The 26,482-nt window shown below is 41.5% G+C and overlaps 3 protein-coding genes across 3 annotated transcripts; 1 reads left to right on the top strand and 2 right to left on the bottom strand.

Annotated features, from left to right (window-relative positions):
- The first annotated feature begins 339 nt into the window (after positions 1-339).
- mul3 (mitochondrial E3 ubiquitin protein ligase 3) lies at positions 340-3,041 on the top strand. The gene is made up of 5 exons (XM_084912694.1): positions 340-430; positions 841-965; positions 1,041-1,128; positions 1,216-1,336; positions 1,414-3,041. Exons 2-5 carry the CDS (start codon positions 849-851, stop codon positions 1,904-1,906), a joined length of 819 nt encoding a protein of 272 aa, XP_084768820.1. The 5' UTR covers positions 340-430; positions 841-848; the 3' UTR covers positions 1,907-3,041.
- eif2b5 (eukaryotic translation initiation factor 2B, subunit 5 epsilon) lies at positions 3,040-17,454 on the bottom strand. Its single transcript, XM_084912692.1, has 16 exons — positions 17,233-17,454; positions 16,884-17,008; positions 16,615-16,800; positions 16,350-16,527; positions 16,182-16,262; positions 16,020-16,097; positions 15,616-15,928; positions 15,370-15,515; positions 14,510-14,651; positions 14,333-14,434; positions 14,143-14,244; positions 5,133-5,223; positions 4,911-5,034; positions 4,672-4,797; positions 4,435-4,545; positions 3,040-3,294 (listed from the first exon to the last, which is right to left on the bottom strand). Exons 1-16 carry the CDS (start codon positions 17,389-17,391, stop codon positions 3,232-3,234), a joined length of 2,127 nt encoding a protein of 708 aa, XP_084768818.1. The 5' UTR covers positions 17,392-17,454; the 3' UTR covers positions 3,040-3,231.
- Positions 17,455-20,716: 3,262 nt separating this feature from the next.
- Positions 20,717-25,020, bottom strand: LOC146367143 (crystallin J1A-like). Its single transcript, XM_084913393.1, has 10 exons — positions 24,676-25,020; positions 24,019-24,085; positions 23,148-23,324; positions 22,646-22,744; positions 22,480-22,572; positions 22,243-22,399; positions 21,942-22,057; positions 21,645-21,722; positions 21,357-21,496; positions 20,717-21,273 (listed from the first exon to the last, which is right to left on the bottom strand). Exons 2-10 carry the CDS (start codon positions 24,083-24,085, stop codon positions 21,172-21,174), a joined length of 1,029 nt encoding a protein of 342 aa, XP_084769519.1. The 5' UTR covers positions 24,676-25,020; the 3' UTR covers positions 20,717-21,171.
- Between the last annotated feature and the right edge of the window lie 1,462 nt (positions 25,021-26,482).

The raw sequence follows: 26,482 nt of genomic DNA, 5'->3' as shown, positions 1-26,482 counted from the left end.
ACAGCTTTAACACTGCAAGGTTTTTTGGACCCCAGGAAGAACAATGCTGAGTTTAACTAATATGATTACATGTACATTTTCCACGAAGGTTTGAAAAACGTTAAATTTAATGGAATCTGGTCAAATGAAATTGACCTGATTGGTAAGTTTATACCAAGCATACCAATCCTTTGATTTTCTATATTTCAGGTTTTTGGGGGGTTTTTTGTTTTGTTTTGTTTTTTTTAGCCTAATAAACTAACCACGTATGCCGTGCTGCCACGAAGTGGTCAAACGGCATGATTGCAAAAAAAATCCGCTCACATTCTATTGGTTAATTAAACGTGACGTAACCCGGTAAAAACGGAAGTGTAGACGAAGTAACTGATAGCTTTTGTTTTCTGTTCCTTCAGTAGGCAAGTGTGGCTCTTTTACTTGGTAGTTTTAACAGGTAAGCTTTGTGTTACTTCTCCGCAATTTTATGTAATGACAGTGCAGCATTACAAGATATTTATAGGCACACTGCGAAGGCAGAGACGTCATAAAAGAGAGACATGACAGTCAACCAGCACTGAACTGAACTCTATGGAGTAATCCTGTAGCAGTAAAGATGCTGATAAAATGATATCTCGCAGCGGGGCTTTAAAACCAAAGTCACCGAACATTTTCAGAGGTTTTGACAGGTGGTTCTGTACGTGCTGTTTATTTTTTCTGTGTTGACGAACTTTACAACCTCGAAATAACTTCCTGGACCCGTTTCGTTAAGGTCGGGGTTGCCAGGTGCAACAGTGACACTGCTCGTCACTGGTTCACTGGAACCTGTTTCCTTTCCACTCAGCCTTGTGCGATTTCTCCTCACAGCTACAGATATGAGCGACCTTCCCGTGAACCCTCTGGTTCTGATTGGTATCGGGTCCAGCTTTGCCTTCTCCGGCCTGTTTTATCACCTGTACAAAGAGAAGAAGAGAGAGTTGAAAGCGCTAAAGGCAAGTGACATGTCTGCTGTAAACCTTACATACAGTCTGACCTTTATCATTCAAGTCAATCTTCTCCATTTTTAGGAAATCCCTGTTTTCAGACCAGATGAAGATTTGGTCAGGGTGCTGAATGCCACTCCCCACAGGCGGCTCCAGTATGTTGCTGTTGAAGGTAGAAATATGTCAACACACTGAATGAGCTCAGTCCTGGAGAGATAGTTTTAAGAAGACTAGTGATTTCCTACATATCTGGTTTAAGGTCAGGTCCAGGCAGATGGGGAGCCTCTGACCAGCCAGTTCATCCCACGATGCTACGGTGTGATTCAGAAGATTGTTACAGTGGAGCATTGGAAATACTGGGACTCCAGTGCTGCGAAATGGTGAATACCACTAAATAATACACCACAAATGTCTGTTTATTAATCTTCTGCTCTACTGAGAACGCATTCTCTCACAGGAACTCCCGGACAGGGTACAAAAAAGAGAGCAACAACTCTGTGCCCTTCAGTCTGATCAGCCCAGACGCCTACATCTCTGATGCAAGTGTGAGGGTGCACAACCCTTTAGAGGCCTCCGGCTGCTTTCTGGAAAGGGTTTATTACAAAATGAGAAATGTTGAGGAGGACCTTGTGAACTCATTGCTGCAAACCGTGGGTGGGGAGAAACCAGTGTCGAAGGAGGAGACGGAGGAAATGCTGCGCGTGGGGACCACCATGACGGGGTTCGGCGAGGTGGTGCTGGAGCGAGGCCAGGTGATGAGGCTACAGGCCCCGAGGGGTGGCCGCAAATACATTCTGGTGCCCACTGACCACAATAGCTTTTTGGACAGCCACAGGTCGTCAGCCACCATGTGGAAGGTGCTGTCTGCCTTTACTGGGATAACTGGAACTGCAGTTCTAGCCTGTGTCATTCGTAGCTTGATGGATAAGCGAGACGAACGATCAAATTAGGGCAGAAGACGAAGGGTTTGGTGCAGGTTTTACTGGTTGCTAAAGTTGTGTCACAGCCTTTTCAGTGCCTTTGGTGTTCTTTCATAGATTCTTTAACAAACTCTAAGTGCTGACATAATTCTCTTGCATATTTTGAGTAGTTACAACGCTCACGGGCAGTTTCCTGTCTTGTTCCAAGGCAAGCTTAGGGATTTCCAATCATGACCATGGGGGTGAAAAATTAGAAACACTGGTGCGAATTAAACTTTTCTTAATACACATAAACAAAACTGTAAATGTAACATCAGTAAAACAAAAAAAGAAGCCAAATTCTTAAGTTCTGCATTTTAAAATGCATTGGTTTTATATTTTGAAGTATTTTGTCCCTCTCAGCCACCGTACTGAGCTGAATACTTCACAGATCTGCTAAATGAAAATTGTAATAAGTGTTCTCTAAGTTAATTAGATAAAGATTCAGTTCAGAAGCGTGTAAACATGCTTAAAGAGGAGTTAAAGACTGGTTTGGTTTGTTACAGGCAGGCTGAAACCTGTGCGCTACTGTGATTTTTCTTTTTTTGTTTTGTTTTTTTGTGACGTTTCATGTAACATTATCTTAATCAAAACTGATGTTTTATTTTTGTCATAAAATTGTATTTTTCTAATTAACTGAGATTAAAGTAAGTGTAATTTTACTCTTGGGTTGTTAACACACACTGTACATTCAAGCTGTTATTTATGATTTGTAATGATTGCAGTTTATGCTTTACTTTTACTGTTGGTGCATTCCTTATGCAAACTCTGTCCTCTGCTGACCATGAACTCATTCCACCTCCACCATAAAGAGGCTTTAAGTATCTTTAATACAGCTTATGGTCAAAAGTAAAGAGGTGTATCCTTCCATGCGCCTTCTACATCCTTGCATAGAGTAGCCAAGATGGAAGGAAGCAAGGAAGCATGTTCCCATAAAGAGAAGCGTTCTCTCAATCTGCCCAGAGAATTAATGAAATGTTGTTTCATTTTCGTCAAATGTTATTAAGCTGAGACAGGAAGGCTTGAAATCTTATTATACTACAATCTCCTACCTCTTGGATACTTTCCTTCTGTTCTGTTTTTAAAGTGAACAATCAGTTTCATTAAATAATAAAATGACACAGTTGTCTGTTAAAACTTTTATTCCAAGCAGACCACAGGTCCTTTATTTGGATATTGACATTCACACCAGCCTTTACACGGCGTGGCATAATGTGATTAAAATATGTCCACTTCAGCTACACAGAGCACGTCCAGATGGTAACTAGATGCAGAAGCGTAAGAGTTCACCTTGTCATAACTTAAACTGCTCGTCATTACTCTCCATCCTCCTCTGAAGACTCCTCAGCCTCTTCCAACCACTGGATGAACTTCTGCAGCTGTTGGAGATAAATAGATAAATTGTTGTTAGAAAGCATTAAACTGCTGCAAAGGCCGTGAATGTAAAGCTATACTCAGGCTCAGGTGTGAGTAAATGAGGAAAGAATATATCTAGCAGTTTATAGGCTGTTTTCTCAAACATACATACAGCACCCTTTGTTCTGTTTTCTATCAAGATGATCCCACACTGCTTCAATAATGTTAGATCTGGGCTCTGGGGAGGCCAGTCCATGATAATGATAGTGTTTCACTACATGTCTTTGTATCCAGGTGTGGATACAGCATTGTCACAGGTGTGTTTTTACTGCTTTGGTAGTGTATTTGGGATCATTATCATGGTGAAAGATGAAGTTGTTGCCAATCAGATGCTACTATATTAGGAATCAAAATCTGAGAGTACCAATTTTGACAAGATCCCCAACACCACTGGGAGCAATGCATCTCCAAACCACGAATGAGCCTCCACACTGTAATACAAATGGCTGCAGACACTGTTGTACCTCCATACATACTGTCACCAACGTGAACCAGAAAGTTTAAAATTTGCATTCATCAGTCTGTAAGATCTGTCACCAATAATTTTCAGAGCACTTATTGTGTAATTTGGCAAACCTCAGACTTGTCTCCCTGTTTCACTTCCTCTACTGACACAGTTTCTTATGAGGCTTCATGAACAGTAGATTGATCGACTAAAGGTTCTCTCAGTCACATCTTTGCAGGATATATAAATTTAAAATTGGTTCTTTGGTCTGCTATGTGTAAACAGCACTGGTTTGTAGTTAGATGCCTTCATAGGTCATAAGTTGGTGTGAAGTGGCTTAACAGACAAAACAGATTCCTCTGAAAAAGATCAGTTACAAGGACTGGACTACAAGTGAGTGAAAAATCAGCCAATGTCTGAAGAAAAACTGAAAGAGTTTCAGAAAGCCTGGAGAATTAAAATATTACAGGAATGTCTGGGCCTCTTAGAAACAAAATATTAAAAAAATGGGGGGTAGCTCAACTGTACATTTGCACAGTACTGTAATTCCTTTCTTTACATATACATACATTTACACTAAACTTGTTCATAACGTGAATACTGAGCTTAAACTTTGTTGCTGCTCTGTGCTGTCTCCTGTAGTTCACACTGTACTTACCCCTTGGTTTTTGCGGAGCTGTCTGCTTTTGTCACTGGTGGCTCCCTGAGAGAACCAGCGCAGTATCATTTCCTCCTCCAAGATTTCCAGCTCGTACATATTCATGAGGACCTGAGTTACAAACAAAGCAGCATATTCATCCTCATCCTAACAGGCTGGATAAAGACACAGCAAACAATTCAAACCATTGATTTTAACAATGCAGTTTTGCACGTATCAGTGCTCCTTGTTCCTGACCTTGACCATAGCAGCCCAGTGGCTCTCCTGCTCCAGGAAGTGTTCCTCAAAGGCAGACAGGCAGTCTAGATGGTCCTGTGCTCTCTTCACATAATTCTTAAACACTGGCGCCCATTTCTTCAATAGCTGACAGCAGCACAAATAAAAAAAGAAATGGAAAATAATTAAGAGTTTTTTTGTTTTTTTTTCTGAGCTTCTGTTTTGTCATATTAAAAGTAATAGACTTGTATCTTATTCACCGGCAGAAGCAGAGTAACATATTGTGAAGGGGTGAGATGTGGGCCCTGCTGCTGGAAAGGGTACTCCAGTACCACTCGGGTTAAAATCTGCATCACCTCTTTCAGACTGATATTGTAGGCATACCTGGAAAAGGGGGGGTTGGAGGGGGGATGGGAAATGTCAAACTAAGCAACAATCAGTGCAAAGACGAGCAACACAGGTGTGAGTCAGTTCCCCCTTACTTTAGAGAGTTGATCTCAAGTACGAGGTTGTCACAGCTGATGTTCTCCTCCAAACCTCTCTGCAGGGTCCCGAGCACCTCCATGTGGAAGACTACATAAGGGAAAAAAAACATGTATTAGTATCTGTAGGAGCCATAATTGAATGTATTGAATTTTGATGATCACTGGGTTTTTATTTGTTTGGTTGTTATGGGAGTCACGTGGGTGCTAGCGGTGACATAAATGGGCGTTGTCAGTCTGTCATTCACTGGTTTTGATTTTGACAGAGAGGAGGGCTGGGTAGCCGTAGTTTTTGTTGACCGCTGCACAACATGTTTCGCCTTGTTAGAGCCTGTGACGTTGTAAGAGTCTGAATCAGGAGCCGATGACATTACTCTGTAAACTCTCAAAGCACTTTAATAAACAAGCAAACAATTCCACCTCTCGCATTATTGCGTAAAGTTGACAGCGCGTCAGGCAAATAGGCAGGCTCCATCCCCGGCCTCTAGCGACTGTGGAAGTCGCCTCATCTTTAGTCAACAAAAAACGGCATTCTGGAGAAGCCAGCTGCAAGCAGGATCAAAGAAATCAGATCAAGGAACCTGAAAGACGCCAAGTAAGTGCAGCGCATCTGAATGAGTGAGCCAGCAGCACCGACACACCTGACGCAATTCTGAGGAGTGCAGGTAAGAATACCTGTGCATGTCTGGTTGTGGAAAAGGAAGCCACATTGCATTAGCGCTGAGATGTTTCAAGAGGAGACACTGAATGGAATGAATGTTGGTTAAATGTGCAACGTTTTTGGCTGCGCTCTTGGATTGATGTCTGCGCTGCGTCTTATTAATTATGCTGCTTGGATGACGTTCAAATGGACAATTAAAGTGCCGTTACGTTGAATTTTATGGTCAAAGTCTATTGTGGCTTCCAGTGGATATATGTTTTAATGGATGATCACTGAAGATTAAAATAAATAAATAAATAAAAAAAATTGAACAAACAAACGGGAAAATCACGAGTCAAACAGGTGGTGATGATTGTTCCTCTAATGATTTGGGGGAAAGAGAGAAAGAAAAATGACTGGAAATGCATTGTTGAATAAAATCGAAAAATTACAAAATGAATGCAAAATATATGTCAATAAAATGAAAGGACTAATACAAAAAATGAAAGCGCTCATGCAACACAATGAAAACCTTTCTCAAATTAAGCAGTATTTGGTGGATTTAAAGGCACTGTGTGAAAAGGCTTCAAGCTCACATGTTGAGGTGTTGCCTTTGGTGCCAGAGGAAGAAGTAATAAAACAAGAGGAATGGTTTTCAAGTATCATGAAATACACCAATGTGTTTTTAAATGAAATTCAAAACTGGATAAATCAAAGAGAATAAAACCCTGCTGTTTGTCCAAAGCAAATCAATTTACTGGAAAACAATGTTGCATCAAATACTGAGACAGAAGTGGAGGATGATATCAAGCCAAGTGATAGTGTTTCAAATGTTGAAAGCCACAAAACTTCTTCATCAAGATCTTCAACTTCATCTGTTCGTATGAAAGCTGAGGCAGAGTTGGCAGCTTTAATGATAAAGCAGAAATTATTGAATGAGAAACATGTACTGGAAGAAGAGGAGGAACGTCTTCGTAAAAGAAAGGAAAGGCTTCTCAAAATAAGCATCCTCGACAATATTCAGTTATTCCTTCAAACCCATCTGATGCAAATGGACAAAATGACTGTCATACAAATGGTATGGTGGAACTGGAACCACAAAATGATGTTATTGGAATAATGACTAAACAAAATGAAATAACAACACTCTTAATCCAACAACAAAGCCTCTTTTCTTTACCAAAGAGAGAAATACCTCATTTTGATGGAGATCCACTTCAATATTATTCATTTATTAAAGCATTTGAGAATGCAGTTGAGTGCAATACGAAAAATAACAGTGATCGTTTATATTTTTTGGAACAGTACACAAGAGGCCATGCAAAGGAATTGGTGAGAAGCTGTCAACAAATGAACTCAGATCGTGGTTATCGCAAGGCAAAATCACTGTTAAAGGAGCACTATGGCGATGAACAGAAGGTCGCAGCTGCATATCTGGACAAGGCACTTTCATGGCCATCGATTAAAACAGAGGAAGTAAAAGCTCTTCAGAACTACAGTTTGTTCCTCAGGGGATGCTGTAATGCAATGGAGGAGGTGCAGCATCTGAGTGATTTGGACATGCCTTCTAATATGGTGAACATTATTAAAAAATTGCCGTATAAATTTAGGGACAGATGGAGAAGCCATGTTTGTGACCTGCAAGAAGGGCATAAAAGAAGAGCCAAATTTATGGATATTGCAGACTTTTTGGAGAAGCAAATAAGAATATTAACTGATCCTGTATTCGGTAATATTCAAGATTCTCCGCTTTCTTTACCAACTAAAGGAATGAGTAAAGCCAAGCATCAAGGCAGACCTGGAAATAAAGGAACAAGCTTTGCCACCACTATGCAAGTTGTGGAGAGTACACCTAAGCCTGCGGAAATGGAAATGAAAAATAATCAGGTTGGAAGGAACGTCTGTATTTGTTGTGGAGGAAGACACATGTTGGACGTCTGTGCACAGTTGGGAAAAATGGCTCATGAGAAGAAGATAACCTTCTTAAAGGAAAATGGCATCTGTTTTGGCTGCTTGTGTATAGGACACATCAGTAAAGATTGCCGTAAGAGGATTTCCTGTTCCAAATGCAGCCGGAAACATCCCACCATCCTGCACAAAGAAAGTTCACCTTCTGAAAAGACCGACAGGAACATGCAGCCGCATGTGAGCACATTGGTGTCGAGTGGTCTTACAGGGGCTGGAGACCAGGACTGTAAACTGCCCATTGTGCCTGTCCAAGTAAAGTCAAAGAAAGGAAGCAACATTATTACAACATGTGCTTTTTTGGACCAAGGGAGCACAGCAGTTTTCTGCACTGAGAGTCTGATGCGCAGACTACACCCTTGAGGGAAGGAAAGGAAACATCCTCCTCAGAACCATGGGCCAGGAAAGAATTGTGAGCAGCAACACTTTATCAGGACTGGAGGTTGCCGCTCTTTGTGGTGACGAATTTCTGGAGCTGCCAAAAGTGTACACACAGGAGTCCATGCCTGTACATAAAGGAAATATTACAACACCAGGAGATATTGAAGGATGGACACATTTAAAACACATAACCTTGCCTCAAATAAATGCAGGAATCGAACTTCTGATTGGAACAAACATTCCCAAAGCCTTGGAACCTCTGGAAGTGGTGTGTAGTGTTGATGGAGGACCGTATGCCGTAAGGACAAGGCTTGGCTGGACCATCAATGGACCACTTTCAGGAAACTGTGAAGCTACAGGTGATCAGAAGCATCCACAAGTTACAGTCAACAGAATTTCTGTTGTCATGCTGGAGGAGCTTTGGCAGCAACAGTTCAAGAATGACTTTCCTGAGAGCAAAGTTGATGAGCAGGTTGGATTGTCAAGAGAGGATCAGAGATTTCTGGAAATAGTGACTAACTCTGCCAAATATGTGGGTGGTCATATCCAGATAGCATTACCTTTTCGGAATGCCAGTATCAGTATGCCAAACAATAAGAAAGTTGTTCAACAACGTCTGCGCTTTCTAAAAAAGAGATTTGAGAGAGACAAAGTGTTTCATACTGAGTACAAAGTCTTCATGAATGAGCTTCTGGCTAAAGGTTATGCTGAAAAGGTTCCGGAAGAGGAGATCAATCGCAATGATGGCAAGCTGTGGTATATACCACACCATGGTGTTTACCATCCGACCAAGAAGAAACTCAGAGTTGTGTTTGACTGTGGAGTGAGTTATCATGGAACATCTTTAAACTCCCAACTCTTACAAGGACCTCATCTTACAAGCTCTTTAATAGGAGTGATTACAAGATTCAGGAAGGAGCCAGTTGTAATTATGGGAGATCAGGGCTCTAGAGTGCGACCAATTTGGTCGTAAATGCGACCAAATTTTTCAGTGGTGCGACTAAAAAAAAATATTTGGTTGCACCTGTGCGACCAACTGTTTGGGTAGCAAAAAAAAAAAAAAAAAAAATCTGCAACCTTCCCTGTGGTCAACAGCAGACACACATTATGCCCCTATCGTGGACTAAACCAATCAGAGATAGTAAGGGGCGGGACCTCTCTGATTGGCCATGGTCCAGTTGAAAGTGGGAGGTGAGTAGCTTGAATAAAGCGATATCAATTCATTAAATCCTGAATCGACTTTTAAATATAACTGTGTTTTGCCAGAAACGCCAGATTCTCAGATTAAAGCTCACAAAACCATTTCAACAACAACCAAACAGCAGATGAGAGCAGGTACACGGATTCCACACAAAGACGTAAACACAGAACGGACCTGACGCATCAGAATCAACTTTGTCTTTCTCGGCTTTCTCACCCGACGGCCCGTAGACGGACACGCTGTCGGAGCTTAGCGATTCTGATGCGTCCGGTCCGCGCTGTGATTACGTCTTTTTGCGCTGATTCTGAGCTGCAGGTTTTGTCTCTCTCCAACCAAAATTCACCGAGCCAGCAGCAAAAGAAGCAGCAACCTGCGCTTCACATTTGATCAATGTCGTCATGAATTTTGCTGTTTTGCTTCCACGACTATTAAAATCACACTTCATGCACAGCTAGCTCTCTCTCTATCTCTCTCTGTACTTCAAGAACAGTTTCCCGTCTCCAATCTCTGTTTTCTGTATTATTCATTCGCTTATTACCCACCAGTCTACCGTTATTTACAGCGCTGTCGGCTGCTGTCTTTTTCTTTTTTTTCTTTTTTTCACTTAAATGACCTCGGACAAGAAAGACTATTTTTTCTGTTGTTCAATACTGAAGAAATTTAAACTTTATATGCAGAACATTGTAGAATATTTTTAAGGTTATCTGCTATAAAAAGCGAGACCAGGAAAATCTCCTTCATGTTTTTCTGTGTTTTATTCTCAGTTACTTTCACACAAAGGCATCTGCTGTGATGTTCACAATTCAGATGGAGTCAGTACTGATAAATGATCAGAATTATAATATTTCTGACTGTCTGAGGCTAAGTTGAAAACCGGAATCGAATGGATTATAGAAATCAGTGATGATACCCAGCCCTAGTGAGCAGCCTAGGCATGACAGAAGTGGATGTAGCTGTAATAGGAAAAGAACTATTGCTAACTTTTCTGTTAAGTTAAGGCCTGATCCTTCTGAAATTCATAGCCAGTGCTCTGACACGGTGTCGTCAATCTTTGAAAGCTGAAAAAGCACAGTGTATCCAGAAAAACACATTATATTATATAAATTATTATAAAATTTGTGTGCGCCTAACTTTTGTGCCGGTACGCCTAACTTTTTAAAGTTAGGCGTACCGGTACGCCCATGGCAAAAAGTTAGTCTAGAGCCCTGGAGATATTGAATCCATGTTCCATCAAGTCATGGTTCCAGCTGAAGATAAAGATCTATTGAGATTTCTCTGGTGGCCTAAAGGTGATCTGGAACAACCAACATCTGAATACAGGATGAATGTACATCTCTTCGGGGCAACTTCATCACCAAGTTGTGCCAACTTTGCACTCAGAAAGTGTGCAGATGACTTTGGACATCTCTACAGTGAGGAAGCTGTGAAGAAGTTGTTGCACTGTTTTTATGTGGACGATTGTCTTGTGTCCGTTGAAACTGATGAGGAAGCAGTGTTAATGTACCAAGAGTTGGTTTCTTTGTGTGCCAAAGGAGGATTTCTGCTCAAAAAGTGGATCACCAACAAGCCTGGAGTGCTGGAATCCATTCCTGAAAGTCACAGAGCCACAGGAATGAAAGAGTTGAACATGAAATTGGATTCCTCAATGATCGAGCGAGTTTTGGGTGTGGAGTGGTGCATAAAATCAGACTCCTTTAAGTTCAAGATTGTGCTCAAGGACAGACCGCTCACCAGAAGAGGAATCCTTTCAATTGTCAGTTCTATCTATGATCCTCTTGGAATGCTAAGTCCTGTGGTCTTAACTGCTAAGAAAATCCTAAGAGATCTATGCCAGGAAGGAATCGGCTGGGACGATAATGTACCAGAGCTGTTTTCCAAAAGATGGTTAACATGGCTCCAGCACCTCCAGCTATTGAGCAAGTTTGAAGTGAGTCGTTGTCTGAAACCTGATGGATTTGGAGAAATCACGAGAGCTCAGTTGCACCATTTCTGTGATGCCAGTGAGGCTGGGTATGGAACAGTGACCTATCTGCTGATTGAAAACATCTGTTCAGAACGACACTGTGCGTTTGTTATGGGAAAGGCTCGTGTTGCTCCTCTTAAATCCTTTACCATCCCGAGAATGGAGCTCATTGCAGCAACCATGGCCAGTCGATTGGATGTACTCTGGAGGAAAGAGCTGCAGATGGAACTTCTGGATTCTGTGTTTTGGACAGACAGTGCTTCTGTTCTTAAATACATCAGGAGTGAGACTTCAAGATTCAAGGTTTTTGTGGCCAACAGAGTTTCACAAATCTTAAGAGTTTCATCTTCCTCACAATGGAGATATGTGGACACTGCCAGTAATCCAGCAGATATGGCCTCAAGAGGAGTGAAAGTCAATGTTTTTATGAAGAATACAAAATGGTTGTCTGGGCCTCAGTATCTTCTACAATCTAGGAGTGAATGGCCTGTCTACCTAGATGACATCAGTCTGCTTGCATCTGATGATCCTGAGGTAAAAACAGTTGCCACAGTGAGTGTTGAGCAAGCTGGAGAAAATTCTGTTACTCGCTTGTTTAAACATTTTTCCACCTGGACACGTCTTAAGAAGTCAGTGGCATGGCTGTTAAAATTTAAGGACTTGCTTCTGTCCTTTGTGAAGAAAAGGAGAGAATTTTGTTCAAGCTTACCCCAGTCAGAGGTCACCAAAGAGCAACAGAAATCATTTGTGGAAGAAAAGCTGAGGAACTTTAAGAGGACATCTGTGATTAAGAATCTTACAGTGGAAGATCTGGACAAAGCTGAGGTTGTCATTATCAAGTTCTGTCAGAGGAGGAGATTTTCCTTGGAGCTTGTGAGTCTGGAGAAGGGACAACCCATTATAAAATCAAGTCCTCTAAGAAGACTCTGCCCACAGCTGCAAGATGGAATTCTCAGAGTGGGTAGGAGACTCAGTAGATCATCGATGCCGGTTGAGGTGAAACATCCCATAATACTAGCAAATGATCAACACATCTCCGAGCTCTTGCTTAGACATATACATCAGGAAGTTGGACATGGTGGTCGTAACCACATGCTGTCTAAGCTAAGAGAAAAGTACTGGTTGATTGGAGCTAGTACAGCAATAAGAAAAGTGTTATCTAAATGTGTCATCTGTCGACGTCTTAATGCTCCACCAGTGAATCAACAGATGGCGGATTTGCCCAATGAAAGAATCATTCCAGATGAACCTCCATTCACGCGGGTGGGAGTGGATTACTTCGGACCCTTCAGTGTAAAAAGTAGGAGGAGCGTGGTGAAGAGATACGGTGTTATATTCACCTGCCTTGCTATCCGTGCTGTTCACATTGAGGTTGCTCCATCACTGGATACTGACTCTTTCATTAATGCATTCAGACGTTTCAATGCAAGAAGAGGTCAGGTTCGAGAACTGCGTTCTGACAACGGAACTAATTTTGTAGGTGCTGAACGTGAACTTAGAACTGCCATTGAACATTGGAACCAGGTGAAAATCAATGACGTCTTTCTGCAAAAGGGAGTTAAATGGACCTTTAATCCACCTGGAGGTTCACATCACGGAGGAACCTGGGAGCGACTGATAAGACTGGTTCGCAAAGTACTTAATTCCATAATGAAAGTACAAAACCTGGATGAAGAAGGTCTTCATACAGTACTTTGTGAGGTTGAAGCCATCATTAACAGCCACCCAATTACCAAAGCCTCAATGGATCCTAACGACCTGGAAGCTTTGACCCCTAATCATCTTCTTCTGTTAAAGACCTCACCGATATTACCACCAGGATTATTCCATTCCACTGATATGTACACACACAGAAGATGGAAACAAGTCCAATACATGTCTGACTTGTTTTGGAAAAGATGGGTGAAGGAATACCTACTACAGCAACAGGAACGTCAGCGATGGATTGGAGTAAAAAGGAAACTCATCGTGGGAGATCTGGTTCTCATCATGGACAGTTCGGCACCTCGAAACTCTTGGCCAATGGGACGTGTGATAAAGACTTTTCCTGACCGAAGAGGATTTGTTCGTCAAGTTCGGATTAAAACTCAGACTAGTTGCCTGGATCAACCTATTACCAAACTGTGTCTACTGCTGGAGGCAGATCACAGTTAAAGACTTCTGGGTCCAATTATCAGACTTTGATTGTATTTGGACATAAAATGTCTCTCATTTTTCTTTAAAGATAGACTTTAAGATTACCTATAGGATTCCTGTGGGTAATATTGAAATACAGTAAATGATTGACTTTTCTCTGCATGTTTTGTGTCTCCTACTTGGTTAATTATGGGTAATTATTAGAAGGGATTCTAATAATTAGGGGCTGGTGTGTAGGAGCCATAATTGAATGTATTGAATTTTGATGATCACTGGGTTTTTATTTGTTTGGTTGTTATGGGAGTCACGTGGGTGCTAGCGGTGACATAAATGGGCGTTGTCAGTCTGTCATTCACTGGTTTTGATTTTGACAGAGAGGAGGGCTGGGTAGCCGTAGTTTTTGTTGACCGCTGCACAACATGTTTTGCCTTGTTACATTAGAGCCTGTGACGTTGTAAGAGTCTGAATCAGGAGCCGATGACATTACTCTGTAAACTCTCAAAGCACTTTAATAAACAAGCAAACAATTCCACCTCTCGCATTATTGCGTAAAGTTGACAGCGCGTCAGGCAAATAGGCAGGCTCCATCCCCGGCCTCTAGCGACTGTGGAAGTCGCTACAGTATCATTATTCGTTTTGCAGTTTGTGTTGTCATTTTCGGGCCAGTAGGGGGCAGTATTATATTTCCACATGCAGGCTAGCTAAATGAGACATGCCCTCTCACCTTTGACATCATCCATCTCAGGGGAAGGAATCACCGGGTCATCGGGGTCATCAGTGTCGCTGTCTTCACTGTCACTCTCAGGGTCTGGGTTCAACACCAAGCCTGGGAACACACGAAAACAAGCATGCTGGGACTTCAGCTGAAGCATCATGGGAAATGCCAGTTCCATGACGATGAACTGCTGCTCTACCCCAGAGACACTGCGACAGCTCCTCTTCCTCTGTGTCATCCAGACTGCTGGCCTTCCAGATGTAGCCTTTTCCTTCTGCTCCAACTTCTGCAGGATTGAAAACTGGAAGACAGGAGAACATTCACATCAAGCAGCTTATTAACATATAAACTGATCTAATACAGACTTAATACACACCTTTCTGTTTGGTTTTGTCCGATCTTTGGCCAACCTCAGCGTCATCACTGAGGAATTCATCGTCATCCTCCTCTTCCTCCTCTGGATGGTGCATAGACACCACGGTGCCTTCTGGTAGAGAGATGTTTGGTCCAATTACCACCTGTAAAACAGTTCATAGAAACATTCAAATACGCAGATACTGCAAATCTGACTTTATATCTGATGACGTTTTACAAGACGATCACTGAATGCACGTCCCTGATTTCAAGCATTGAACTAAGCGCGTGTACAAATAGCTATATATTTGTACTACTACTGTGGGTAATTACTTAGCTTTTGCAGCAGGAAGGTGCAAAGGAGCAACAGCCAGCAGACTGTAAGCCAAATCTAATACCCTGTTTCCAGTTTGATTAAGACTAGTAAAATCATTCTCTTTTAGCGTAAATCAAAGCTACTTTTGGATATAAAAAAAGAACACAGAAGACTAAATATGAAGGACACGGGCAACCAACTGATTGGCTGAACTCTGCACAGACACTAAAACCAAAATTCTTCTATCAGTATTGCTCAATATCTGACATAGTGTGGCATTGCAGTGGACACTCCAGAGTGTCACAGCTACTACACTAAATCCAGTTAAGAACCAGATATTTGCTGTGGTTATATTTCTGCAATAACAAGCCATTTTAGATCCTTTTAAAGTTTTTGTCAAATCTGCTGATGTTTTCTCTAAAAAGGAGCAAAAAAAAATGTCAAGAAAAATGGAAAATTTGCCAGTCAAAATGCAATATCCTTAAACGCCTTTAAAATGCAACATCAATTTGCCACCAGACAGAGTTTGCTTTGCAATCGGATATAAAAGATGATGTGGAGCTTACATCATATGCTAGAACACACTGTTTCTTAAGAGTCACGCCCTCTTTGACCTCAGCCTTGTTGCAGATGACAGACTGGATGATCTCCACATTACTGGCAATGTGAACATGATTCCAGATGTAGGCATGATCCAGGACTACATTGTCACCTATTGCAGTGAACCAATAAAAAAAGAAAAATGTTAACTACACTTCTATAACTTAAAAATTGAAGCACTGAGTTTGAGTGGTGCTGGCCAGAGAGCTCACCTATGATGCAGTTGTCACCGATGACACTGTTCGAGATGTAACAGTTGGCACCAATGCTAGTATCACAGCCGATAAGAACGTTCTCCTCCATCTGGCTGCCATGGCCCAGGCTGACACCAGACGCCCTGTAGACATTGTGGCGAGAGTATGTGCAGCTATGTCCCTCCTGGTCTGTGAAGTTGGCCTCGGGGGTCAGGGGATAGACCCACCGCCGCACAAGGTCAGATGACACTGAGTCATACATTAGAAGGTTCGACACTCGGACACCATATCCGTCCTGTGTGACATGCACGTGGATCTGGTTGCCCAGAATCTAAACAAAGAAACAAAATGAACAAGGGTCAGAAATGCTCTCTTTTTTGTGGCATTATTCAAATTTCAACATAATAATGCTTCCATAGTACCTCTTCATTGACCAAAAGTCCTCTAACAAAGTCATCTCTAGTTTGGTAGTCAAAATTGTCAGTGAAAAGCTCAGCAACCTGAAAAAATGACATAAAAAACAAAAATGTTACTGCAGCCAACAATGACAGTTAAATATTTCCCCTGTGTGGACCAAAACCGACCTGCGGGGAGCAGATACTGATGTGGCTGTCCAGGAGGTCATGTCTGATTTCAAATTCCTCACTTCCACTGTGGAAAATATTCTGCAAGTACGACAAAGACTCAAAAAGTCAATCGAACTCCAAAATGCATCAAAGATATAACAGACTGCCAAAGATACAACCGTTTACCATTGGAAACTGTAGCTTCTTGAGCCCTTGTGTCTTCTGATAGTGTAAAATCTGCTGGCTCTTGCTGTCCACTGCCACAATGACATCGTCTTCCTCACAACGAGACCTGTGACCCGGCGACGATTCTTTAAAGATCATGGTCATCACTGAGATGTTCTTGTCCATCTTTCGGCGATTCCTTAAGTGCACAAAAACACAGCCTTGTGGAAACACTTAGATCAACACCATTTCTCATGTAGAAAAAGGCTGGCCGGTGGACTTTTACCTGTGCTCCTCCAGAGCCTGGCTGATATCAATATTGGATACCACATCTCCGTAAACCAATATAAAGTCTGAGCGCACCAGGGACTTTGCATCAACATCCCGTAGCACATCCCCAAGGGAGCGGTACAGGTCCGAAGTAATGATGTGGACTGTGTTTGGAGAACTGGGTCGACACCACTTTGATTTCCTGTCAGACACAATATTCATAAGTTTTAATACAATAAGCTTCAGAAAACAAAAGCTCACACACACAGTAGCAGGGAAACTCACTGCAAGTGCGCCTTGATTTTACTGGCCATCCAGCAGCAGAATACAAATGTTTCCTGCACTCCAGTAGAAGTGAGGAACTCCAAGGTGTAGTCGATCATGGCAACGTTACCCAGCGGCAGCAGCGCCTGTCATCAATGAAAATGTGACAGTTAAGTGGAGCTAAACAATCCCGAGACTCGCGTGATTCTCTCATTTTAGCAACTACTGTACAGACAGCAACAAGCACGAGTTCAAATTTTGTTTGATTAAATGCTTTCATCATCCGTGTGAGTGATGCCCTGTCACTGTTTACAGCATGGACACAAGCTAGCCTCCATTAGCATTTTGGTTAGCTTAGCTCACTGCCTACCCGCGGCTGGTCTTTGGTCACTGGGAAAAACCTCCGGTTGAAGCTGTCAGCGACTAAAACCGCCTGCAGCGGCTGTTCCTCTTCCTCCTGGTCTCCTGCACCTTTTCTACATGAAAGACCAGACGCCGACCGACTTTGTTTCCCCCCCTTACTAGCCATGTTTGACTCCCAGGTAGTAGGTACCAAACGCTTTCGTCAGACACAGCTACGGCAGCCGTAGCGGGACAATTCTATTGTCTTTGCGCTGGCACGCAAAGTGGTAGACGATCCCCGCGAGAGCGCGTGTGTGAAGAAAATTACAGTTTAATTTTCGTGGGTCACATGCACATGTGGCCGCACATGTATGAATAACGCATGTATGATAACAGTGCCAAACCGCAAAGTTGAAACAACACCACTTCCACATATATATATATGTTAGATTTAACGTGTGTGTGAAGTATATGTGAAATAAATATAGCACCGACATCACCACACCAGGGATATCAGCGCATTTCCTTACTGATTTCACTCAGGCCTGTCCACGGTGCTCACTGCTTCTCGCCCTAAGGTAGCAGAGTTCCGTTGATGGAACCAGATGTGCAGCCAGATGCACTAATGCACCCTCATAGACCTGATCGGAAAATCAGGTTTGTGAACTGAGTACTGATGTTTTCTTTTCCAAAAAGAACTTCGAAATCTCGATTAGTCTGACCACAAAACAGGTTTTTTTTTACTATGTCTCACTCAATTTCAAAGGAGCTGTGGCCGCAAGAAGATGATAGCATTTTCACCTGTGTTTGTGGAGTGAGCTGTGTTCACAGCAGTGTTGGGTAAGTTACTTTAAATTAGTAACTTAGTTACATTACTAGTTACTTCTATCAAAAGTAACTCAGTTACTTCAAGTTACTCGTTACTTTCAGAGTAACTAGTTACTAGGGAAAGTAACTTTGGTTTTACCCAGAATTCTCTTGTTAATGTGTTGCTTCCGTAACTGGATACCCAGCCAGACTGCCAGTCTTCTAGCTTGCTTACTTGCCACAAGTGCACTGTGCCACCTACCAATAGAAAGGAAAAAAATAATGCGCACACTTCCACGAGAGAAATCCCACGCCTGGACCGTCGTTGACCGCCGCATGATTCTAGCCTGCTTTTTACATCCAACACAAAAACTGCAGTCGTGGTGCTTTCGATTGTACTCAGAACTCGGAAATTCTGCCTTCTGAATAGGAAGATGTAGGTAACACCAGACTGCAGATGAGCTGCTTACAGGGCTGGACTGGGACAAAAAAAAATTGTCCCGGGGAATTTGACTAGAGACCGGCCCACCATTATAGGAAAAATCATAAAGCCTTTGAATGAAAACAAACGCTGTTGTGACAGTGATGTACACTGTTCTGATGGTATATATGTGTCAATCTATCAATCGTTTGTTGTAAGACTCAGATAATTATTTTTTTAAAAGCGAGACATTTTAAATGAGAATAAGAAAGAAAAGTATTTCCTTGTGCCCCCCTTTCCCTGTTAATGCCCTACCTGCCCCCCTGGCAACACTTTGCTAGACCCGCCCCTGCACAGTTACCAGCTGTCAGCTAAATAAAAAAAGGATCCTGGTGTTATTTGTCTCTCAGAAACCGTTCATAACTTCCCTTCAACTCATTCATGTCACCTAAAAGGTAAACCTGTTTCTCCATCACCTGTTCAGCTCTGATGATTCAGTAAGGACATCTCCTGGTTTCATCTTCATGTTTCCATCTCACCACATATCCAAACCGATATCATGACCAGCAGCTTTACAGCTGTGGCTCCAGCAAACATCAGCTGATAGTAGAAAGTAATATTAAATAAATTCTAACAACAGCTGATCAAGCTTTAACGTGCTGCTGTTGTTTAGCGCGACATCCGCTGGTTTCCTCTTTCTGGCGCAAAGTGGGCGATAAATAAACAAGAGAGAAAAGCCGATCAGCTGATCATTGATCAGTTTCATGATTGAAGTAGAAACAGGAGAGGGAGGGAGAGAGAATGAGAGGAGAAGAGGCAGCTGTGCAGCGTAAACACAGAATAACTCCAGCTTTGTGTCTTTTTCATTGTAGCTGAAGTCCGGGACAAAATGTTCCTTTTCACCTCAATACGAAACCCGTAATATTTTCTCTGAATACGAGACGATTCTGTTTTTTACGGGACAGTTGGCAACTCTAATAATTAACCGTATGAACAAAATAAAGTTCAACATCAGTAACATAGCTCCCACCCAGCTGTATAGAAACTCCGTCATGCTAGCTAGTAGGCAGTACGAAAAAGTCAGCATAACGAAAATAAACTCCAACTAAACTTGATTTATATGTGACTCAGATATACTGCAGGTCATAACTTCTTACCTGAAGTTCAGTTCACCTGACACTCTCGGACCGGCGGCTGCTTCGGGTCTCTCCTCTTGCCTCCCTTTTCCTTCATCCACCTGCTGGCTTCCACCACTTGCTAATGTTATTGAATCTGTGGAAGCTCCGCGATAGCCACCACACGAAGTAACGAATAACGAGCCTATTTAAATCCCAGTAACGAGTAACGCGTTCCTGGTTTTGGCATAATAACTAGTTACCGTGCTCGTTACCACAATAATAACGTAGTTACTGTAACGCGTTACTTAATAACGCGTTAGTCCCAACACTGGTTCACAGTGATTTCCATGACAGAATCATGCCTGTTTTTAATGCAGTGCCACTGGCTCAGAGTGCAGTCCCACAATTCTCTGTTTCTTGATATTATGTGTTGTAGAAGATTCAGAGCCATTGTGATGAAAATTATTATGAAACTGTTTCGCAATTTATAGTTTTTTTTACATAGTGGTGAACCTCTGCCCACCTTTACTTGAGAAGCTTTGCCCCTCTAAGATGCTCTTTTTATTTCCAGTCCTGTTAATGACCTGTTCCCAGCTAACTTAATTAGTTCCAAAATGTTCCTCTACCCGTTTCTTTTCAGTGCCACCTACTTTTCCATCTTTTGTTGTCCTCATGCCTACCCTTTTTTGAGACATGCTGCTGTCATCAAATTTAAAACCTTATTTTTGTCTTATAATGGCACATCCTCTCAGTTTAAACATTTCATATGTTCTTTGTGTTCTGTGAATAAAATGTGGGTTTATGCAGTTTTCAAATCAGTGCATTCTGTGTTTAATTACATCTCACACAGAGTCCTGTTTTATTAACTAATTTGGTGTGGTTATAGATTTTAAAAGAGATTACAAAATATTCATCTGGTGTAAATGAAATTCACGCTTGAGCTGCTGAAATTTTTTAAATTACATAAAAGAAAAATGTGACCTCCATGTGGAACATGGAATCTTAGTATACTCATACAATCAGCTCCGGTTAATGTTTTATTAATTTTATGATACTGGCATTGGAAGGCTAAGTACAGCAGTTTATTTCAGCTTCAAAGGAAATTTTCATTCAATACTAAAAGGAAAGACAGATGTGTGAGTTATAAAAGCACACTGTAAAATAAATAAAGGAAGGCATTATTTGTCTTTTTATTGATGGCCTTTACATCTCTAATGTGCTTCCTGCAGTTTATGGGCTCTTCATACAACTTGTGGCTTTACATAAATGCAGTATTGGATATTGGAAAAACATCATTTGCAAAAACTGTGGTGCATGGACTCTTTTTCTCTAAACTCCTATATTTTGTGTTGGACCACAAATCGCACTGTCAATATGAATAATGCTTAAATGACACATATATAGCCCAGAAATAGTAGTTTAAATAGTAATTCATTTTTATAATAATGATGATCTTTACCATATCTTCTCACAGAACATGTGAACCAACCTGTTTTACTTTAACAGAAACAAAAACATCTGGCTCCTGCCATCCAGACATTTAAACAGGAACCATCATTCGCTGTTCTGTCAAAGCTCGACAGTTTGTCACACCGTTCTCTCTAAGGCTTCTTAAAAGGCATTACGCCGACAGGTGTTTGGTTATCTTCTTGGTATGCTCCAACACCAAGTCGTATTGCAGGGTCTTCGACTTCCAGGACTCCGGGATTCCCTCAAGTCCGACCTAGAAAAATGAGAACAGAACATTTCATAAATCAAACTTAAAATATGTGCATGTGAATATATTAGATTAGCAGACAGCCCCACCTGAGCCCCAAGACAGGCTCCTATGAAGGATCCTCTGCTGCAGGTGCATCCCCCGCAACTCATGGTGTCTCTGACAGCCATCTCATAGCGAGTGGCTGTCAGGACTCCGTGCAGCGCGGCTTGGAACGCACCCGGCAAACCTGAAACATCAGAGGCAGATGTGAATGGCATGAAGGCATTTTTCCTGGTTTGTCTCACAGCTATCCAAATTATACATACTGCTTTTTTACCACATTACTGTTAAGGACTACACTGATTGCAGAGGTTGAAGGAGCTTATCAAAGATACCTCATGCATTTGTGAAGACAGAGGGGATCAGCTCTTGCGGAGTTTTGGATAAATTCTTCTTCACCTGGTGGATGTGTCCTGAAATCAGGCAGAGAGGGTGCAGTAGTGAGTCACACATAAGATGAGATGTTAACTAAAATACTAAACATAACTCTCTGCATATCTCTTTATCCTTTCATCGTTATGTCACATTGGAATTGAACCTTCAGAGAATAAGGTAAAATAAACTCTTTGATCACATGAGTCAGTCTCATGACTTTAACACAGGGAAGGAAATATGCTGCTGGCCTCACGTACCGATGACTGCTTTGTCTAAATCTTGAGGCTGCTTTCTGTTTGGGTCATTCAGCTGATTGAGCACCGCATCCAAGGCTTTTGGATCTGGACCATTCAGGATGAAATGTTCCAGAAACCTGGGAAAAGAAGTCAGTGTGGAGCATTTCCGTTTCATGTTTTTCTTTATACATCTTGTAGAACAGATCTAATAGTCTATTGTGGTTTCCAGGTTAAAAACAAAGTTTTATTATTAACCCTTAATTAGCCAATTCTAATCCAACGTGTAAATAAGGGAAACTGGTGTGCTGGAAGATGTCCTGACCTCGCTGCTGCTAGAGTCTCTGCCACACATTCATCATTGTTCTGGGTGACACGGATGGCCTGTTCCACCTTCTCCAGCATATCGGGCTGTCCTGCATAAAAAGCCACTATAGGAGCCAGTTTGGCTATTCCATCAATCTGACAGTCGTTCTCACAACCTGAAGGAAACCAGCACATATTTAGGTTAGAGATGTTTGTCTTCATAACATCAAACTGTGAATAAGTTCAGAAGCTTTACCCGTCTCCTCTTTGCCTGCATCCACATTCTTCAGGAAGCTCTTTAAACTTGCATGTCTCCACGGCCCATCGATGGGCAGCTGAGGTCTTGGCCCTGCAGAAGTCCAAATTGCATATTTTGTCAAAAAGGTAACGGACCTCAGGGATATCTCCAAGATTTCTCTTACCTCCCCTCTCTCTGTAAGGATCATTGACGGGCGTGTCATACTCTGATCCTGGCCCAAAAACTTTCAGTGTGCGCTGCTTCAGGTCATCAATGTTTAGACCTGGTCCGAGAGATCAGGCATCTTAGACAGTGTGTGAAAATTCCCTACACACTGCACGAACCGAGTCCCTGCATGCAGAATATGTGGATCTAGAGTAATGCGTAATATTTCTTTGAGGACAGCCCACTTTCTTATATTTTCCTTATATCACTTGTACAGATATGAGGCAATTTTATGTGTCCAGTTCTAGTTAATCCCTTTATGTTGGACCAAGTGCTACTTCTGGTAGAATTTAAAGCAAATCCATCCATAACTTTATCAATAATTCTACTGACAAACAGAAAAAACAAACTGAATCAACTGCATAACTTCGCTTGCTGTAGATAGTAGTAATCTGAAACCTACTATGACCTATAGAAATGTAAGTTTAGTTTAATTTTAGGGATAAAGTCAGCAGCACTACCTCCACATTCAGACAGGGACTCCAGCAGGACATATGCCTGGTCTCCATAGCAACTCTGCTTGCCAGTCTCCCTCCTGTAAAAAGGGTTAGCGGACTCAGGGTGGAATTCTGGGTTTGGATTCAGAGCCAGGATCCCCTTTAACTTCTGGAGGTCGTACACCCAGTGGAGAGGCTGTGCTGCAAGAGACAAGATAATTACACTCTGAACCTTGACATTACTCAAAACCTAAGGAGATGTGTTAAAAATAAGAAAGGACTGAAAATCCACTTCCACTCGTACAACCTGAAGATCTGAGTACTCAACTCAAACCAGGAAGCTCTCAGCTCAGCTGAAAGATACCTGCTAACCTTATGACAGCTCAAAAGCTATAGTCTTGACAGATTTGACAGGCGACAGAGTTTATCAGTCTCTCACATTGTTGTGGAAGAAATCTGGCCCACTCTTCTTTACAAAATTGATTTAGTTCATTGATCTCGGTTTTCATTTATGCACAGTTCTCTTAAGGTCCCATAATCGAATTGCAATCAGGGTGAGGTCTGGACTTTGACTGGCCCATCGCAACATTCTTTTCTGGCCCATCGAAAAATTCTTTTATTTTTCCAGCGATTTTTTTTTTTTTAAAGAGATTTGCTGCTGTCCTTGGATCATTGTCTTGTTGCATGATCCAATTTTGAGGTGCTCACACTTGTGATGATCAATTAATCAGGTGCACCACTAAACTAACCCTGCCATGGAAGTAGTATGGTGATATTGAGTGTTTCACAGAACGGCATTTTAGTCCCCTATAAAAACTGTCTTTCCAGTTATTAAACACAAGCATGATTACTTTCATAGATCATCAATGTAAAACAAGTGTGACACTATTAATACCTGCAGCATCTGCCACTGCTGATCCCATGATGGCTCCTATTGCCCTGTTTGCCAGAGCTGAAGCCATCTGCAAAAATGTACAAGGAATTAAATACATTCAAAAAAAGAAATTTTAAATAAAATGAACAGTTAATTTGATTATTTTGGCAGAGTGGACTGTTTAAATTTTCTTAAAATTAACAGCTCTTAAAATTAACATTTTCTGTTTCTCGCTTTTGTAATGTGGCTAAAAATTATTTCTATTGCTCACTATTTTATAATGACAAACCCTTAATCCGTTATTCAAAAGCTTAAGCTTTGAGCAAACATAAGAGAGTTAGTGACCGCTTATAGGGCATTTCTCTTATTATATTTCCCAGCAGTCGGTTTTCGACTGTAACAAAACTCTCCAGCTGATAAGCGGTCATATCGATATCATCTGCGCTCGACTACCTTTCCTAATCCTTGGCGGAGCTTTCACCAACTTGTAGCCTGCTAAATGATTAGAAGCTTGGTAGCTACTCACAGAAATATAGCACTTGCTGTTTGTACTCGTTCAAGCTACAGCCAGGACCCTAGCAACCATGACAGCAGAGTGCTAGCTAACATACTCTCTTAGCTAGCATAAACTAGCGAGTTGTTGAGGCATAAATAAAAGTTCATAAAGAAAAGTCTGACCTTAGCCTGCGATATATGTAGTCCACAGCGTACCGTAATTCGTTTAAAACCTTTTACACCAGCAGTACGAGCAGCACCACGACACACTTTGATTCTGAAACTTGTTACGAAAGCTTCGGCACCGCCCACAATGAAATGTCTCAATAACCCGGGCCCTCCTCCTGTAGGACTGAATGGAGATTATGTGGACATTGCAAAAATGAAATAATAATTGTGCTGCATATTAGAGAGAATGTATAGAGAAGGTCAGAAGGAGTTGCACGGTGTCATTGTGGATCCAGAGAAAGCGTATGAGAGGAACTGTGGTCCTGCATGAGGAAGTCAGAAGTAAAAGAGAAGAGTGTGAGGGTGATGAAAGACATGAACGATGACAGCAAGACAGTAGTGAGGTCTGTCGTAGGAGCTACTGGTAGAAGGTTCAAGCATGATGTGTCATTACATAAGAAGCCCTGAGCCCCTTCTTGTTTGCAGTGGTGATGGACAGATTCCTGGTCTGGCAGGAGTCTTGATATAAATATCATATATCATAAATCTATGATGATTTTTCCAGATGACACTGTAATCTGAGGTGGAGGTAGGTGCTCTAGAGAGAAGAAGCATGAAGGTCAATAAAAACCAGACAGAATATATGTGTATTTTGTACAGATTTTTGGCCAAACTTTGTGGTTTTAATGCTTAAAAAAACATTAATTCACCAGGTTATATAAATGAAGATGGATAACTGAAATTCATAATGACAATTCATAATGGTCTTTTTGCATTTAATGATAGTTTTTCAATGTGCTTTTCACTGTTATCAGAGCCAATGTTGTGCCAAAAAGGGATTGCTGTCCAAAAAGTGATTTACGGTATTTAAAGGTATCAAGTATTAGTCTTTGAAGAACACAGCCCTTTACCATTAGGCTTCCTGCTGTTGTGTAATGAAAAATTCTGGGTGCAAGTGTAACCCAGGTTATGTTCCTAAGTATGAGATTTGTGATCATTTGGCAGGCATTGAACGCATCACAGTGCTGTGAGCATAGAAGCCTAATGGTGTGTTCTTCCAAGCTAGCTGACTTACTACTGGTGTAAAAGGTTTTAAACAAATTACAGTGCTATGTATCTGTGTGTAGCTACCAAGCTTCTAATCATTTAGCATTATACAGTCATTGAGTTATACCCAGGCAAAAAACTTGTTCTCATTTGTGCCCAAGATGAATGTTCACTGCTGTTTAAGGGTATTGCAGGTTTTAAAACGCATTTAGTACTTCTGGAGATGATACATGTAATGTTCAAAATGCACATCAGTCAGATGTTACTGAACATGGATCCCAGTTGAAATTAATTTCAGAGTGCAATATGATTCAAAGAGAAACGAATCATCTGCTTTATATGAGCAAGTTCCAGTAAATGACACTTTCATGTATGTACCTCTTTTGAAAGAGTTGATTTTCAAAAATGCAGAAGTTTCACAACACATGAATAAACCAGCTACTGTATGTGTGAGGCTTTATGTGATGGCAGATGTTAGCGACATCAACCATTAGTCTCAAAATCCAATGGCGCACTGCAAATTTAAGTGTCAACACAGGTGCACTGCACTGTGAGCTATTCCAAACTGCTACAAACCTTCCAGGGCACAAGAAAGATTGAGGGGACTGGCAGTAATTAGTATTAACAACAAAGTTGGCCATCACATTTCTTGCAATGATGTAATAAATGATTTTGCCTCTAGAGCAAGGGAAAGCTCTAAGCTGGGAAACGAAGGTGTTAAGATGGAGTGTTGAGGAAAAACAAAAAAGTCAAATGTTTGGAGTCCAATCATTCA

The sequence above is a fragment of the Perissodus microlepis genome, chromosome 18, assembly GCF_051167445.1.
Source record: "Perissodus microlepis isolate ML-2025 ecotype Zambia chromosome 18, ASM5116744v1, whole genome shotgun sequence".
Lineage (NCBI taxonomy): Eukaryota > Metazoa > Chordata > Actinopteri > Cichliformes > Cichlidae > Perissodus > Perissodus microlepis.
Note: the sequence above shows the minus strand (reverse complement) of the source record. Positions and strands in the feature narration are given on the sequence as shown.

Bases quoted from the DNA above. Each gene is read 5' to 3' on its own strand.
- mul3 (XM_084912694.1), top strand. From the start codon at position 849: ATGAGCGACCTTCCCGTGAACCCTCTGGTTCTGATTGGTATCGGGTCC. The intron at 1,129-1,215 runs GTAGAAATATGT...ATCTGGTTTAAG, and splicing joins CCAGTATGTTGCTGTTGAAG to GTCAGGTCCAGGCAGATGGG. The intron at 1,337-1,413 runs GTGAATACCACT...ATTCTCTCACAG, and splicing joins GACTCCAGTGCTGCGAAATG to GAACTCCCGGACAGGGTACA.
- eif2b5 (XM_084912692.1), bottom strand. From the start codon at position 17,391: ATGGCTAGTAAGGGGGGGAAACAAAGTCGGTCGGCGTCTGGTCTTTCA. The intron at 14,435-14,509 runs GTGTGTATTAAG...CCTGTCTTCCAG, and splicing joins GGACAAAACCAAACAGAAAG to TTTTCAATCCTGCAGAAGTT. The intron at 5,035-5,132 runs GTAAGGGGGAAC...CCCCTTTTCCAG, and splicing joins CTTGAGATCAACTCTCTAAA to GTATGCCTACAATATCAGTC.